We start from the raw sequence: 16,000 nt of genomic DNA on the forward strand, positions 1-16,000 counted from the left end.
TTAGACGAGACCACAGACCGGAGGAAATGCCCCCATCTGGGCTCTTGCCGGAACATGACCGAATGGCACCAAAAAAAAAAAACATTGATTCAAATTATCTCATCAAATTCAAGCTGCCAAGACACGGGAGACCGCAGGGCCAGGCGCCTGCCCTGAAAGGCCGGAAACCATCGCTGGGGCCAGGAACCCGTCTGTCCCGCTGGGGAAGGGCCATTCCCATGCTGCTCGGGCCGCAGAGACCCAAGCCCACCAAGAGCCCCACTCGGAGGCAGGGCGGAGGCATCCCCGGCTCACGGGGACCAGCCAGACACCCCGCCCAGGGGGCAAGCGGTAATGAAAGCACAGCAAGGAGGCTATTTATTTGGGCAGAGACGGCTCTGTGTTGGTTTCCAGGCCTGGCACGAGGAAGCCCTCTCAGGCGCAGGCCATGAAAAATGAATTTGGTGAGGGTTGTGCTGAGGCAGCTCAGCAGCTTCCAGCAAAAACATAAGTTAAACTGCAGGGGAAACACGGCCTTCCAGAGAGGAGGGCCAGCTATCGACCGCGTGCACCCAGGCACCAGAGCGGGCAGGGGGTGGGGGGAGGGAGGTTTGCCCAGAGGCTGGCAGAGGAAGGCGTCCCTCCCCGGCACAGGCCCCACGCTCTGAACCTTCACAGCCAGTCTTGCCGGGGCTTCCTGGACACCTGGGGGTACAGGCCCCGCCCACACTCAAGGATGTAGACCTTGGTGCTGAGGGTCACCAGAGGCCATTGGTGGGCAGTGAGGGGGCCTCAGATGCTTGGGTCATGTGATCAGCACCCCAGGGCCCCTCCCACTCACTGGCAAAGGGTTCTTTGCTCTGGAGGTGTCTGCTTCCCCGCAGACAGAAAGCTCTCAAAGCCACCGTCGAGTGGCTGCCTCCCTCCACTAGGACCCCCGCTCCATCCGCCGCGGAGCCCCCACAGTGGCAGCAGGCTGAACCTGGCAGCCACGCCAGCCCTCCAGGAGCATGGCCAGGTCTGGGTCCCTGCTCCCCAAGCCCACTCTCTGCAGCCACGGTGCCCAGGGCCAGCAGCAGCTCCTCCCTAGCCTCTCCCCACCACCCCCCAGCACCACCCAGGGTGGGAGAAGGGGGGGAGGGGCAATGCCAGTTCACCAACATCTCGTCTACAAACAAAGTAGAAGGCTTAACAACGCGCACCCCACAAACTAAACCACCGCGCATACCTGATGGATGCTTTGTTGGAGAAAAGCCACCAGCTCCTCATAGCAGGTCAAATCGTAGAGTATGAGCTGAGGAGACACAAACACAGAGTGAACCGCCAGAGCCAGGAGCCGGAGGAGCACCTGGGGGTGGGGCGGGGGCGGGCGGGGACGGTGGGGCAGGTGTCCTATCCAAATCGCCACCCAGGCCAGTTCTAAGCCCAGCAGGCAGCGTCCTGAGTGGAGTGGAAAGCAGCAGATAGGAGTTTCTTTTGCTTTCTCGGGCAGATCAGGAAAAACCACTTTTAGAGAAAACATCCAACAAAGTGAGACCCTTCCTTAGGCTCTCAGGGCCACATGTGCCCAGACTCAGGTCACGTGAAACCACTCGGTAAAGCAAAGCCCCCACGGTGGCAGCCTCCTGCGGGGGGAACTCTGGGCTTGGTACAACCTCGATGTCACAGGCTGACCAACAGCCTTTTGGGGGGGCCATAAAGCCAGTTCTGGCAAGAGCCCACCCCCAAAGCCCCCACCTGCCCGCCCCAGCCCCAGCCCCTGGAGAAGGTTCTGCTGGCAGGGCCACAGGGAGGGCTGGCCCTCCCCAGCTGAGGAAGGATTTACTTATATGAAAGGAGACCGTGCCCAAACCAAGCCAAGGGTTGCGTGATAATTTTCCAGAAAGCCGTACTGTTTCTAAGACTCCATCTGCTTTGTATTTCCCTGTTGGAATGAACTGCTGTGTTCCCGAAGCCCTAAAAAGGAAATGGAGACGCATGAGTCCTGTGTGTGGAAAAAGGCATGACCTTGAGCCAGGGGGAGTCCACATGGGCCATTCAATGAGGGCGGGCGGGAAGGTGGCTCCAGGGAGAGAAGGAGCCAAGGCTGGGTCCAGAGAGCACCACGAACAGGAGGAAGGAGGGAAAGGAATGGAAAAGACAGCAGGAGAGCTTGGCATGGCCAACCCACGTCCTGGCAGGAGGGTCAGCCTGTCACCCACAGCCGACAGACACAGTTCCACACTCAGGGATGCTGGCTTGCCCGTGGTGCTCAGGGACGTCAGGAATCCCAGCTTCTGAGGCTCCCGCCGACCCACCAGCATGTTTTCACAGCATCCTGGGTGCCCCTGCCGCCCAGTGAGGCCGGGCCTAGAAGCTGGGCTGGGGGTTGGGGCCCACTGTGCCATCAGCCGGCTGTGTAGCCTTGGGCCAGCCACTGCCCCTCTCTGGGCTTCTCTTTCCTAGTCTGTAAACCAGGAAGAAATTGAGCTTTTGCCCCATCTGCTCTCAGGGCTGCCAGGCCGATCCTCAGGCCAGGGTTAGTACGTTAACTGGAACATGGGTACCAAGGACGAGCGCTCTGTAGGATCAATAAGGGTAATGGCAATACCTACACTGACATGGCACTTATATGTGCCGGACTTGTCCTGAGCATTCCACATTCATTTGTTGTTATCCATCATTTATTTACATGGATTTATGATTTACACTGATAGATCATCATTTATTATACAGCATTTGATTTGTATGGACTCATTTAATTCCCTCATAATCACCAGTCATGTAATCATCACCCCCATTTTCCAGATGAGTCAACAGATGAGGCACAGAGAGGTTGAGTCAGTTGCCCAAGATCCAACAGCCAATAAGTGACAGAGCTGGGAAAAGGCAGCCCTTTACTACAGCCTGGCCACGGGGCTGGGGCCCACTGATGCTCCCATCAGGCCGGAAGCCAGCCATCTGTGTGGATTACGAGGATGGCGCCTCCACATGGGGTAGGAGGGAGGTAGCAGGAAGGCACTGTTGGCTCCACCATGGACCACTCCCCTGAGCCCCCTCCTCTGAGGGACCCAAGCGACAGAACAAACAGAGCGTGCTTTGGGGTTGGGGCGAGGATACAAATCGGGGTGGTGGTGACTAGGTCAACTGAAGGGTTGTTTTCCAAGGCTTCTGGATCAGAAAATTATAGAGGAGAGCAGGCTGCGGGTCAGAGGTTTTTCTCAGGCAGGTACCACCTCTGAGAGCTCCCCAGGCATGGGGAGCAGGCAGGCAGGCAGATCTGGCCTGTCCTGAGATGAGACTGACACCTCCCCTTCCTCCCCAACCCCCCGCCAGGGCAGGGCTGCCCAGCACATCCAATGGCTCTCGGGGCCGGTCCCAGCATGGGGCACAGGCAGGGGTCTGGGAGGACGCACAGCCAGCTTGACCACAGCTGAGCCAGCCCAAGGTTAAGTGGTAGCAACACAGCCCTGGGAAGCACTTACAGTGTGACCACGGCTCTCTCGTGGCCCCCAGCCCGCCACAAAATGTCCGCGATGGCCAGGGCCAGGCAGTGGGTCCTGTGGGCATTGGACGGTTGCAGCTGCCTGAGGAGGAAAAAGGAGTGTGTTTATGTCGACAGGACAGAAACCAGGGGCAGCGCAGCCCCATGGCAGATGGCCGGTCCTTTCCTCTGCCACCCAGAGGGGCGCCCTGCAGAGCCTGGAGGTACCTCCTCCGATTAGGACCAAGGGAAGCATCTGGAGGGAGGGGCCCTGGGCGGGGCTGGAGGAGGAGCAAAGGGACTGGAGACTTGATGGCCCTGGGGTGTGTGTAAAGGGGGGTGAGTTCTGGCAGCCCCAGAGGCCGAGCAGATGTGCCCCAGGCCTGCTGCCACTGAGGAAGGAAAGCCATCCTGGACACAGGCAAGGCACTGCCCTGTCCCAGCCATGCTCAGTGACACCTGGGCCCCAGAGACAACAGGAAATGAGGCCACAGGTGCGGGGTGGGGCAGGGGAGCAGCCTGACCTGCTGGTGACTAGAAGTCGTAGGGCGAGGGGATATGGGAGAGGAAGGCTTCGAGATGAAGAGCACAGGGCGGGGATCGGGGCTGAGGGAGGTGGTTTATGTGCCTGGGAACACATCAAAAGCCCTGATGAGTGGCCGGGGCTGAGTAGAGGGTTCCGAGCCACCTGAGGGTCCTTGGCACCTGGGTGGCTCAGACCGCCCAGAGAGAGGACGAGGAGCAGCAGAGAGAGTGGCCAGGATGGGACCCAGGGAACCCTAGCGCAGAGGGAGCAGACTTGGGAGGGGTGCTGTCCCACAGAAGGACTCTAAGAAGGATGGGCAGTCAGTGGTGCCAAAAACTGCAGAAAATCTCTTACGAAAATAAAAGGCAACAAAGAGGCCCCTGGTGAAGGGAGGGAGGGAGGAGGGCAAAGCCAAGCAGGGTGCCTCCTTCGTCCCCGCCCAGGACTCTGGCGCTGCGCTCCCTCATCGCTCCAGCACCTGCGAAGGAGGCAGGCTATCATCTCCTGGTCAGAGGGGAAGCCTGAGGCACAGAGACTAAACGTCCCGCCTAAATCACACAGCAAAGATGGGAAGTCCTACCACAGCACCCAGGGACGGGGAGAGCGTGGACAATGGCCGCCCGTCCAGGGCACGTGGCTTTGAGAACCAGCCTCCCCTTGCCTCCAGCCTGTCCGTCCAGCACTGGGCTCCTGGCTACAGACCCTCCAGCCTCCGAGTTTCTACACAGCCGTCCTCATTCTTTCCTGGGCTTCCCCTTGGGCTCTCTACCCTTCCCTGCGCTCCGCCAGCCTCCTCCTCACGTGAGACCCAGGCTCCCAGAAAGCACCTTGGGGCTGCGGCAAGGGCAGCGGTTGGGCCTGGGTTCCACTCTGGCTCCCGGGCCCTGGGAAGCCCCTTGCCCTTGCTGACTGTCACCTCCCCGCCTGTAAACGGGCACTGGGCCCGATGCCCCTAAGCATGCCATCCTGCCATTTCCCTAGCCCCGGGGCAGACGGGTGCGCCCACCTATGTGTGTACAGCTGAAAATCAAGGGGAAGGGGGCGATGTGATATGTCACCCAGACTACTGCCACCAGATAACTTGGTGTCTGCCCTCACGGCCAGGCCTCAGTGACCAGGATGGTCCTCATTGCCTTGCTCAGCAGACACACACTTATCAACCTCCTACCATGCATCTCGCACCTGGCCGGGCTCTTAAACAAGAAGTCTCTTTAAGAGTCTACATCCCCCGAAGTGCAGGGTGAAGGCCCTTGTCTGGGCCGGGGTGGGAGAGGGAAAATAATTCATTCTGCGTTGGCCTAAACCACCGAGTCTTTCAGAGGTGTTTCTGCCCGACTTATCTTAGAACAGCCTGACCCCCACTCTCCCAGGTCCACTAGCCCGAGTTCACAGAGAATGCAGAGGCCAGCTGAGTGCAGGCTGCTTAGTCCATCTGCTCCCTCTCACAGTCCAAGCTGCCGGGGTGGGTGGGAGGAAGGCTGGCCCGGGGCCACTGGACCTGGGGTCCAAGCCGGGCTCTGCTCTGTGTCTGGAGGGGTCTCAGACAAGTGTCCCTCCATCTCTGGGCCTCAGATTCCCCGACGTCAGAAGGAAAGTGAAGGTGAGAGGACAGCGTCTTGCCCGCGGCCCTGCCAGGCTTGCAGGGCACTGAGGGCTGGCCACCCTGCCCACCAGCTGAGGCTGGCACAGCCCTCCTCGAGTGGAAAAACACGGCGTCCCGCTGCCCGCACTGTCCTCCAGGACAGAAGAGAGGTCAGCTGCCGGCCTGATGGGACGAGTCTTAATGAAGCCAGACATCCCACAGCAGGATACGGGCCCTGCCAAGAAGCCTTCATTTGAGCATGCCTTCCCAGGAGGGCACGTCACATCCACCGTGCGGCTTTCACAGAAACAGTTCCCCAACCGTCGGTCGGTCAGTGGAAGGCAGACCCGGCACAGGAACTCCCGGCACAGGCAGCGAGCGCGGAGCCCCTCCGGGTCCACAGGAGCTGAGCCCCGAGCCGCCAGCTGCAGGCGCTGCGAGGTGGGCCGTGCCCGGGTTCCTGAGGAGAAGGCATGTGCCGCCTTTTTTTTAAGCCGGGTCATTTCTGACATCCTGGAATCTCAGAGTCAGAAGGGAGCGCTGAGGCCTCACACCCAACCCAGCACACAGCCCGTGCGAGATCATCAAGGACCCCATCCATCAGTGTTAAAATTGAAGCAATAAATCAACTTCAAGAGGAGCTGGGCCCGAGAGAGGAGCTGGGCCCGAGAGCAGTCCCTGCAGAGATGCCAGGTGAGGGGGGCCCCAGGTACTTGCTGTGCTCGTCTATATTCTTCTCTATTGACTTTTTCCAGATTAGGAAAGAGGGGTGGGTCTGTCGAGAAGCCTCCCATAAAACACAGAGCCATCCATTGGTCACCGAGAGGCCATCTGGTGTCCAGCACTCAGGAGCCTCAGACCCAGGACGCTCAGGCCTCCCCACCTCTCTGGCTCTCCCATCGCCAAGTCTCCTCTAGGGCACAGCAGTGTGAGCGACAGGCAGGGCGCCGCGTGCCAGGCTTGGCTCTGCCACGGATGCCAGGTGTGACCCTGGGCAAGCATCTTTGCCTCTCTGGACCTCAGTTTCCCCATATGCACCTTGGCAAGAGACACCCATGGTCCTACTCACTCGCACAGCCCTTGGGGATTTACAGAGGTGTTGGTTTGCAGTCAGCCTTAGGCAGGACAGATTCGCAGATGGAGATGGTGAGGCCCTGCTCCCCCACAATGTCAGGTCCCTAGGCCCCAGTCTCACACTCTCTTTAGCAGCCCCAGCCTGGGGACAGGCTAAGGAGCACAGAGCCAGGCACCCCCCACCCCGGGTCTCAGAACCTACAGGCTGCACTGAGGCCAGCTTGGCAAAGGCAGCTTCCCGTGGCCTCTGACCTACAGGGCCTTGCCTCAGCACAGCACCAACTCGGATCCTGCTGGCTTCCCCCTCCCCCCGCCGTCGCCCGCGCTCATTCCCTTGGCCTTTGCTCGACCCAAGTCATAGCCTGAACCCAGGAGGCTCTCCATCTAATCAGCGCTTAAACAGATAGACACCTGTCAATATAAATGGCCTGAGTTCGTGCCAGGGGCTGACCATGAGGAGTGGGAGGAAGAACCTCACTTCCCGCAGCTGCACAGTTTTCTTCCACCCACATCCCCAACCTGGATGGCTGCCTGCCTCCCGGGCCCTGGCTCTTGTCTCTGGTATGCAGAGCAGAGCTCAACCCCAAAGTTGTGCCTGGATCGGGGGTCTCTCACATCCCCTGAGTAGGCATGCAGTGGGCAATAAGGAACCAAGCCTGCCTAGTGCCCCGGGCAGACACAGCATTCCTGGCACCAACTTAAAAGCCTTGCCCCGACTACTGACCCACAACTTTCTCAGAAGCCCGAGTCCAAGTTCAAAAGCAGCTCCAAAGGGATATGGGGCTGAGAGGAGTTGTAAGACTTCTCCCCGAGGGCCAAGGCCAAGGCTTGACCCCAGCAGGCGGCCAGGCCCCCAGGACCCTCTGGCAGCCTGGCCCTGACCCTTCCGCCAGCCCCAGTCTCATCCTGCCCCTCCAAACTCTGCCCTGGCCATCCCAGGCCACTCTCAGCTCTCGGCTCTGCTGTCCCCGCCCTCAGCCCCTGCACACATGGTTCTCTTTACCGGAGTACCGTTCCCCTTTCCTCCCTGTTAGTCTGGATAACTGTGCATTTGTCCACACCTTCATTCAACAAAAGTCCTGAGGGCCTTTCCGGTGGAGCAGGCCCTGGGCTGGATGCCTGTGGGCCAGGCAGCCCAGGAAGGCCCGGGTCCTCTTGCAGCCAGTGTCTGAGGTGCGAGCTGTGGGTGGACAATGACAGGTAGCACCATGGATGAACAGGGCACTGATCGGGGGCGGGGGCTTGGAGGCAGGCGGGGTTTGTCTTGAATGGGGAGGTCTGGGAAGGCCTCCCTGAAGCCATGGCCTCTGGGCAGTGAGAAGCCAGCAAAGGCCGGAAGGAGTATGAGGCATCTGCTGGAAAGGGAAACTGAGGGAGGAACAGGCATGTGGGAGGGGTGTGAGAAGAGGAATCAGTCCTGTTCATCCCCCGCTCTCGGTGAGATGAAATGTCACTCCTCCAGCAGCTGCCGACCCTCCTCACGTCCAGGTGAACCCCTAGCGCCCTGCATGTCCCCTGTAGCCTCCTGTCTATTTGTCTGGCTCTTGCATTCAATTAGAGGAGCCATGAGGGCAAGGCCACGGCTGTCTCATTGAGCCCCATCTTCCACCAAGCACCTGCTAAGTCCTCCCTGCACGCTTCCTTCCAGTGCAAGGAAGGGAGCGAGGCAGGTGGGGACGGGGTGCTCAGAGGGAGCCCCTGCACCTTGCAGGCAGCCAGGGGCCCTTGCTGAGCACATCGCACTGGCCAGCCAGGAGCGCTCCTGAACATCGCGCATTGTGCTGGTCTTAGGGAGGGTCAACGGCAGGCTCTCTGCCCACGACGGACACTCAAGCTGCCCACCCTCGGCTGAGCTGGGCTCCCAGAGCAGGCCATGGAGGGTCCGACACATGGAGGCAGCGAGGGACGGACCTGGGAGAATGGGCGGGCGGGGTGTCTATAGAACAAGGACCAGTGAGTTGTTGCTGTGCTGATTAGAGTGATGCTGTGCTCATGGTCAGCACTTCTGGTTATCACTTTGTAAAGCAACTGGACAAATTCCACTATTAGACAAGTTACAAAATGCCAAGCAGGAGTCGCTACCTTCACTCGGACCCTGCCTAAGGCAAACGCACCGAAGCTAGCATAGAGTTTCATCTGCACCGAGCTTGGCTGACCGGCTGGGGAGCCGCCATCTCCCAGGAATCTGAACCTGAACAAATGCGAATGGGCTGTGTTGTCTTTATAGCACTCAATCTCAAAAAACTAAAAAAGGCGATGAGACGGCGAGTTTAAAAGACAAGTGCTTTCCACTCCAGTTCAGGAACTGGCAAAACCAAACCGCAACTTTAGAGTCCGTTTAACTCAACTCTGGGGAGGAGAATGGAGGGGTCCATCTCCTGGCAGGAGGCTCTCGGGGTGCTGGATGATGCAGTCGCCATGTGTGGTTTGGCGACAGTTCGTTAAGCAGAATGCGTAGGAGCCGAGCAATTGGATTGTGCGTTTTTCTGCATGTGTGTCCTATTTCAACGAAAACAACAAGCTAGTAGCTGGCCCGCAGGGAGGAGAGGGAAGCAGGCGGCTCCTCCTGAGGCCGTGGGGCCGGCCCGGACAGCACCGTGCCATCCTCTGTCTCTGCACCACCCACGGGGCAGGAGTCCGGCTCTCTAGCCATCCATCCACCGGCAGAGCATTTCCGGAGCACCGACACTCCTTATCTTGTGCCTGCACAGAAATGTCCAGAAAAGTCTGCCGAGTGAGTGGGAGTGAGCCTGCGGTGCCGTGTGCACACGATCTGTGAGCTGGAAAATAGGTGGCAGGAGGGCGTGGAAGCCAGTTCCCTGGGGCTGGGACGTTGGCAGAGGTGAGGTAACACGGGAGGGAGGCGAGCCCTGGGCTTGGGGCAGGGTCAGCGGGGTGGGTGGGTGTGGACGGCAGTCGGGCTGCTGCACGCGGCTTTGGAGGGGGGGTGGCCCCAGTTCCGACGCCGTCCCACAGCCGATGGCTAGGTGGACAGCACTTAGCAACCTCCCTGCCTCTAGACAAATGCACACAACTCATTTCCCGGGTCCACAGGCCGTGTTCACCGGCCCCCGTTCCCCTCGCCAGCTCGAGGACACGCCGGGCCCCGCCTGTGGTCCTGGACACTGGGCAGCCTCTGGGGAAGGAGGCCGCAGGAATGGGCGCTCACTTACCGAGTGCAGTCAGCGTCGCCGGCTCCTTCAAACAGCAGTTTCTGCAGGACACAGCCTTGGACAGCCGCCAGAACCCCGCAGGGGCCACCCTGCAACGAAGGGCACCCGTTAGTGCCAGCAGGAAGTGGCCCAGGGCAAAGCCGTCCGTTCCTACAGAACCAGCTCTGCCCACAGGTGACAGCCCACGGGGCCTCTCCAAGCCCGACCTCGGAAACAGGGGTCTCTGACATGGTGGCTCCTTCCACACTGTGCTGACCCCCTGTCACAGAGAGGGGACGGCCAAGGCCCAGGCAGCCATCGCTGGAGGGAGGAGGGTGTCGGCAATGTCTGATGGGAGGAAAGTGACTGCACAACCAGCCAGGGACGTCACCATAGGTTCCCAGTCACCCAGGGAAACGTGTCCGTGTCCATGGGCAGAGGGTGCCAAATGCCTCCCTGGCCTTCAAGGCCCACCCTGGATGCCACCTCCTCCAGGAAGCCTCGCCCCACCATCCTCACTGAAGAGCGCCCCTTTGCAGCCTCCGCTTACATGTGCTCACTTCTGCCCACGGAGGCCTGCAGCACCCAATAGGTGTGGCTTGTCCCCTCCCACGTCAGCCTGAGAAGGCTCCCGAAGAGCTCATCCCTAGAGACATCGACAAGTCAAGGACTGACAGGGCAGCAGGCTGTGGGGGTGCTGAGCGTGGCCACACTGGGGACAGAGCTGGCTGTCTTGGGGTTCTTCCCCATGCGGTGTGGGGCAGAGGGAGGTTCCTGGGCCTTGAGAAATGGAACCCAGTTAAACTGCGGGATTGACAGGACCTTTGGGCCCTTAAAGTGCACATCCTGGGAGATAGGTATAAGCCATGTTCAAATCTGCCACAATGCACCTGTGTTTCTGTCTTATCACACCGCCCCTCACACCTCTGTTTCTCACTTTCCGCAGCCACTGGACTTTCACATGGCCTCCCCCTTTCCACCCACCCCCCGCTTTGTCCAGGCTCCCCCTGCCTCGAGTCTCCCTTATCCTGAAAAACCATTTCTCTATACGCAGCCTAATAAGGACGCTCTCTGGTGCCCGCCAGATGCGGGGATTCCGGCGCCATAGTGCTCACAGGAAGGGGGGCGCCTCAGTCCTGCTCGGCAGCCACCGAGCTCCTGCCAGGTGACAACCAGCAAATGTGGGGCTGGCCGGCACTAGACGGCCCAGGTAACATTCATAGGGTTTAACCAGCTGGGATGCATGCCACCCCCACCCATGAGGGGCCTGCAGTAAGGTCCTGGGGAAACGCGAAAGCGACCTGCCTTGTTCTGCACGATGCCGTATTTTAACGAGGCTGCGTCACTAAAGGAAAAACTCTGCAGCTTCCACTCTTCATTGAAACAGCAAAAGCTGGAACCAAACAGAAGGGTCTTCATGTCCTGTCAAGAGAAGAGAGCATTTTACTGCTGCTTTGAAAGTAAGCAGTGCCCTGCCCAGGGGTTCCCACAGGAGCTGCTGTGGGATTCGGCAGGGCCGTCCATTCTCAGGAAAGCTGTCTATTTCTTTTTATCTTGCAAACCCATTCTTCTCACACTGGAGGAAATAAAATCAGCCCTGAGGTCGTCTTCTGGAACATCTGTAATCCAAACCAGCGTGTGCTGACCCAGGCCAAAACCTTTTTAGGTTCCTTAGAGGAAACGTGAGACACAAAATGTTAGTTCTACAAGGGAACTTGGAAGTTCTTGACTGCACATTATAATCGCCTACGAAGCTCTTAACGGTCCTGATGCCCAGGCCGCGTGCCAGGCACACGGCATCGGAAACCCTGGGAGTCAGGCTCCGGGGTCTGTAATTGTAAACCTCCCAGGAGATTCCAGTGTGCAGCCAAGGCTGAGAACTGGTGCTGCAGGACAGGCTCAGCAAACCCACAGGCCAAATCCGGCCCCCACTTGTTTTATAAATAAAGTTTTATTGAAACACAGCCATCAATGCCCATTTGTTTACCATACTGTCTATGTCTGCTTTTACATGGCATTGGCAGAGTTGAGCGACTGCAACTGAGAGCCAAAAATATACTACCTGTGAGCTGGGCCCTAGGTCTAGGTCTTTAGAGAAAAAGTCTGCCAATCCTGCGCTGGTATAACCCTCTCCACATGTAAGAATCTCCTCAACACCACCACCCAAGAGTGGTCCCCAAGATCTTGGCTGGAACACCGTAACCACCCAGTGAAGGTGGTCCCACCATCTCCCAAGGCTCTGTCTTCTCTAAACTTCTGACTGACACTGAGCTCACAGTTAAGCTCCCATCAACTCAAGCCCCACCCTCCAGAGCCCCAGAAAGTGCCAACCCCTCCCCACTGCCTGCCCCTGGACAGGAAGGCAGAGCCTCTCCCCGGATGCCCACTCCTCGTGCTGGCTACTTCCTCGCTCTCCGCCATGGCTTTACATCAGGAACCTCTGAAGATGCCAGCATGTGGGTTCCGAGGCCACCTCTGCAGACCCCCTCCCTGGCTGAGATCTTTCCCACAAGCTCCGATTATTTCTCTCTAACATGGCTTTTTTCTTTTCACGAAGTACAAGGAAAATCTCTGTGACAGAGCATTTGTCCCCATGTCATCAAAGGAGGGCTGGCTGCACAGGATGGGGGTTGGGGGGAGAGCAGGGTCATCTGTCAGGGTAGGTTTCTTGCACCAACTACCACCATCCATGTACTTGAACCTAGTTTCCCAAGAGCCTAGAACCAGAGAGACCTGAGTATTCAGGCTGAAGCCCGTGTCTGTTCTCTTAATCACAGGACAGCCCCCAGCTAGGCTGTGAGGGCCCAGGTCCCAGGGCCAGAGCCAGAAGCCCTGGACCCACCTTTTCTGTGGGGCCTCAGGTGTTCCAGCTGCTCTTGGAGATGCTATGGCTGAGTGGTCTCTTACGGCCTCTAAGGACCCTTCCGTGGTCTGGAACCACAGCCCAGTGGCTACAGACAGCCAGAGCACTTCCCCCAAAGTCAGGGCCATAGCACGCCTCTGACCCTTTGTGGTTTCTACAGAAGGAAGGAAAAGGGAAGGAAGGGGAGGGAAACACTCTAGAAAAATCTTTGACTTTTGATCTGTGTGTGATCTGGGGAGTAGGAAGAGAAGGGGGTCAGCTGTGTCCCGGAGTTTACATCTTCCTCCTGGAATCTGGCTGAAAAGCCAGTGACAGAAGCAGGAGCAGAATTCATCCCACGGCCAAGGGGCAGGGTGAGGCCACCTGGCAGCCGAGATGGTATGGAGTCCTGGGCACCTTACTGAGGAGGCTGTAAAGCCGGGAACCTGCCCCCTAGGTCCCAGGGTCCTTCGAGGAGACCAGGGTGCGAGCCCAGAGGGTGCTGAAGAATTGCTGACGCCTCCCTGCCCTTCCTCACTGGTACCAGCCTGGGCCCAGAGACGAGTGCAGGAGCAGGGCCAGTCTAATGAGGGCAACTATCCCATGACCACCCCAGCTCTGGGGCCACTGCAGATGCCATGGGGCTGCTCAGGGACAAAAGAGCAGGGCCCTGGAGCGTTTGATGGGAGGAGGTTGAGACCTTTCGGTTCAGGGAGAGTTGGGAGCTGCCAGGACTAGGCCCCCATTTTCCTGATTCTCATTCAGGTTTTCTTCTACATCCCACCCAAATGCCCAGTTAAACAACGACTGAGAGGCTATACTGAGATGGATGGAGCCACAAAGATCAAGATCACCTCATTCACACCAATTCTAATCAAACCGTCTTCATTTCACACACCCCCATTGACACCCATTCACAGCGAGATGTATCAACTCGCACTTTTAAGTCGGCACCTGCCTTTGCCACTGAGGGGCCGATTGGCTTTGACGCTATGTGCAGCCTGAGCGCTGATGGGACTGGAGCGAGAGTGACTTCCTCCCGTATCGGCTCGTCCTCCACATCCTCCACATCCTCTGAAAGAGAAGGCGGCGCGTGAGCTCCTGGTTATAACTCACGGAGAGCAGAGCGTGAAGTCGCTTAACCCCAAGGGTGTGATGAGTTCCGAGGGCTCTGAGTGAAAGGCGGTCCCTCCCACCCCCCGCCCGCCTCTCCCCTGGGAGAAGGAGGCAGAGCGAGTCACCCCTGCTCCATGCCCAAACCCCACACTGGCCCCTGCCACAGGGCTGCTGGCCTGGGACACGGCTACGGTCCCCTGGAAAGCTCTGCTGGTGGGCACACAGTGGAAGAAGTGCCTGGGGCCCAAGCCATCGAGTCGAGCCCAGAAAAGCCTTGCTCAGACACATTTCTTAGGGAAGGTGGGCATGATGCACAAGTGTGTCCCCTGAGGACAAACTTGAAGAGGGCAGAATTAGCACAGGAAATGCCACATTCCTGATAAAATAATAACAAACCATCACTGTTGTAGCTTTCATTTATTAACTACTCATGTTTTATCACCTAAGCCTCATAGCAGCCCCGCGAGGGAGTAATTATCATACCGCCCCTCCCATTTTCAGATGAGGAAACTGAGGCTTCGAGAAGGTAAGTCACATGGATGGGAACTGGCAGAGACGGGATAAACCCGCAGGCCGACTGCTCATTGGCCTGCCTTCCTGCCAGTCAGATGTCCCTGGACCTCCAGCCAGCAGGGATGGGCCACATCCCAGATACAGTCTCCTACAGCTGCAGTGACTGAGGCCAGGACAGGCCCTGCGTAAGCCTTGGTGCACCAGACTGTGCCCTCCCGGGGCCGAGCTCCCTCCCTCCATCCCCAGGGCCGCAGCCCTTCCCAGACCTCAGATGAAGGCCCCAGTGAAAACCACCCAAGGCAATTATGCTGGCAAAGCCGACTGTCTGCAGAGAGCCTCTGGGCCTCCTGTTTTTCTTCCCGTTTCCTCAAGGTTAAAGGGTCATGTAAAAGCTCACCACACCGAATAGATATGGACATTCTTTCCCACAATTCTGTGCCTCTAGGACTATAGACATGTCACTGTCCCTGCCCCACATCTTCTAGAGATGGTTTCCAAAGGCCAACAGCCCAGGACACAAGTCTCATATCTTATTCTATAACCTCCCTTTCTGCCCTGGCGGAGGGCCAGGCACAGCATGAGGCCAAGGCCTAGGGGCTCGGTACACCAAGATGAGACAGAGTCTACCTTCAGTCTGAAAAGAATGCTTTAATAAGTCAGGGATTTAAATGAGAACCTTTCATAGTTAGGGTTTCTGAAAAGCCACCGTGACCATGGCCTTACAAACACACTCTGAAATAAAGACCAGATGTTCACCCAGCAACATGCAAGGGGCTTAAAAACATGGCATTGGGCAGAGAAAGTAAGAAAGCAGAGGAGGTTTATATCCATTACAAACACATGAACACAAGATAACACTACACATTTTTCAAGGACATGCACAAGAAAAAGATATCAACTAAATACATGAGAATGGTGGCTGATGGAGGAGAGGGTCATTGGAGTTTGGGGGTGGGGCCAAAGGAAAATAAGGAAGGAAAGGCAAGAGGGAGGGAGGGAGGGAGGGAGGGAGGGAGGAGGAGGAGGAGGAGGAGGAGGAGGAGGAGGTGGGGGGCAGGCTTTGCAAAGGTCGATAGTGAGAATTTTTGCTGGAGGAGCAGAAATAACTCTACTATAGAGCCCAGAGGCCCAAAACAGAGGAAGAGTGATGCCCCCAGGCCTGAGGGCTCCTAGCAATGCCTTGGGCCAGATTGTTTCCTGGGGGAAAGAAGGGGCAATATTTAAGCCTGCTTGGAGGCTTCTGTCTAGTCTGGGTTGTCCGGGCTGCACCAGGCTGTGCTTGGTCCCATGGACCGTCTGGGGGTGGAGGCTGGGGCCCAGGGGAGGCAGAGCGGGTGGCGGCCCCAGGAGGAGGCAGCCCGCCTTGGCTTCTGCCAGGAGGACGTTGGCCCCTGTTCAGGACCACATAGCAGGCCGCGGGCCCAGATGCGGCGGGGACCGCCGTGCAAGGGAAAAACAAAGCACCGTCGAGTGACATGCTGGCCAAGCAGACAAAACCGGCTGCAATGCCGGCGGTTTGAGAATTCTATTTTTAAGGCCCTGGCATAGATATCCGGTTAAAGAGAAGCAAGGGATTTGGTTTCCTATCCCATTCATTTGTCCCTTGGAGGAAACCATATGTAGAGGGTAATATATAACAGAGGCCCCATCCGTCTTTTCCCAGGTGCCCATGGGTATTTCCTGGAAGTGCCCAACACCCCCGGCTCGAGTCTCAGCACAGCACCCCTCAGGTTTCGGTCGATAGCAGATTCCA

At 58.0% G+C, this 16,000-nt stretch overlaps 1 protein-coding gene across 2 annotated transcripts in view; it reads right to left on the reverse strand.

Annotated features, from left to right (window-relative positions):
- Positions 1 to 16,000, reverse strand: part of MINDY4 (MINDY lysine 48 deubiquitinase 4) — a 93,102-nt gene that overhangs the window by 34,305 nt on the left and 42,797 nt on the right. For both annotated transcript variants that reach the window (XM_036327699.1, XM_036327698.1), the window contains exons 7-12: positions 13,577 to 13,692; positions 11,082 to 11,198; positions 9,798 to 9,886; positions 3,444 to 3,545; positions 1,872 to 1,935; positions 1,208 to 1,273 (exon numbers count right to left, since the gene is read on the reverse strand). In XM_036327699.1, the coding sequence (XP_036183592.1) occupies positions 1,208 to 1,273; positions 1,872 to 1,935; positions 3,444 to 3,545; positions 9,798 to 9,886; positions 11,082 to 11,198; positions 13,577 to 13,692 (554 nt within the window). The remainder of the gene's footprint in view (positions 1 to 1,207; positions 1,274 to 1,871; positions 1,936 to 3,443; positions 3,546 to 9,797; positions 9,887 to 11,081; positions 11,199 to 13,576; positions 13,693 to 16,000) is intronic.

Source organism: Myotis myotis, unplaced genomic scaffold (genome assembly GCF_014108235.1).
Source record: "Myotis myotis isolate mMyoMyo1 unplaced genomic scaffold, mMyoMyo1.p scaffold_m19_p_11, whole genome shotgun sequence".
NCBI lineage: Eukaryota > Metazoa > Chordata > Mammalia > Chiroptera > Vespertilionidae > Myotis > Myotis myotis.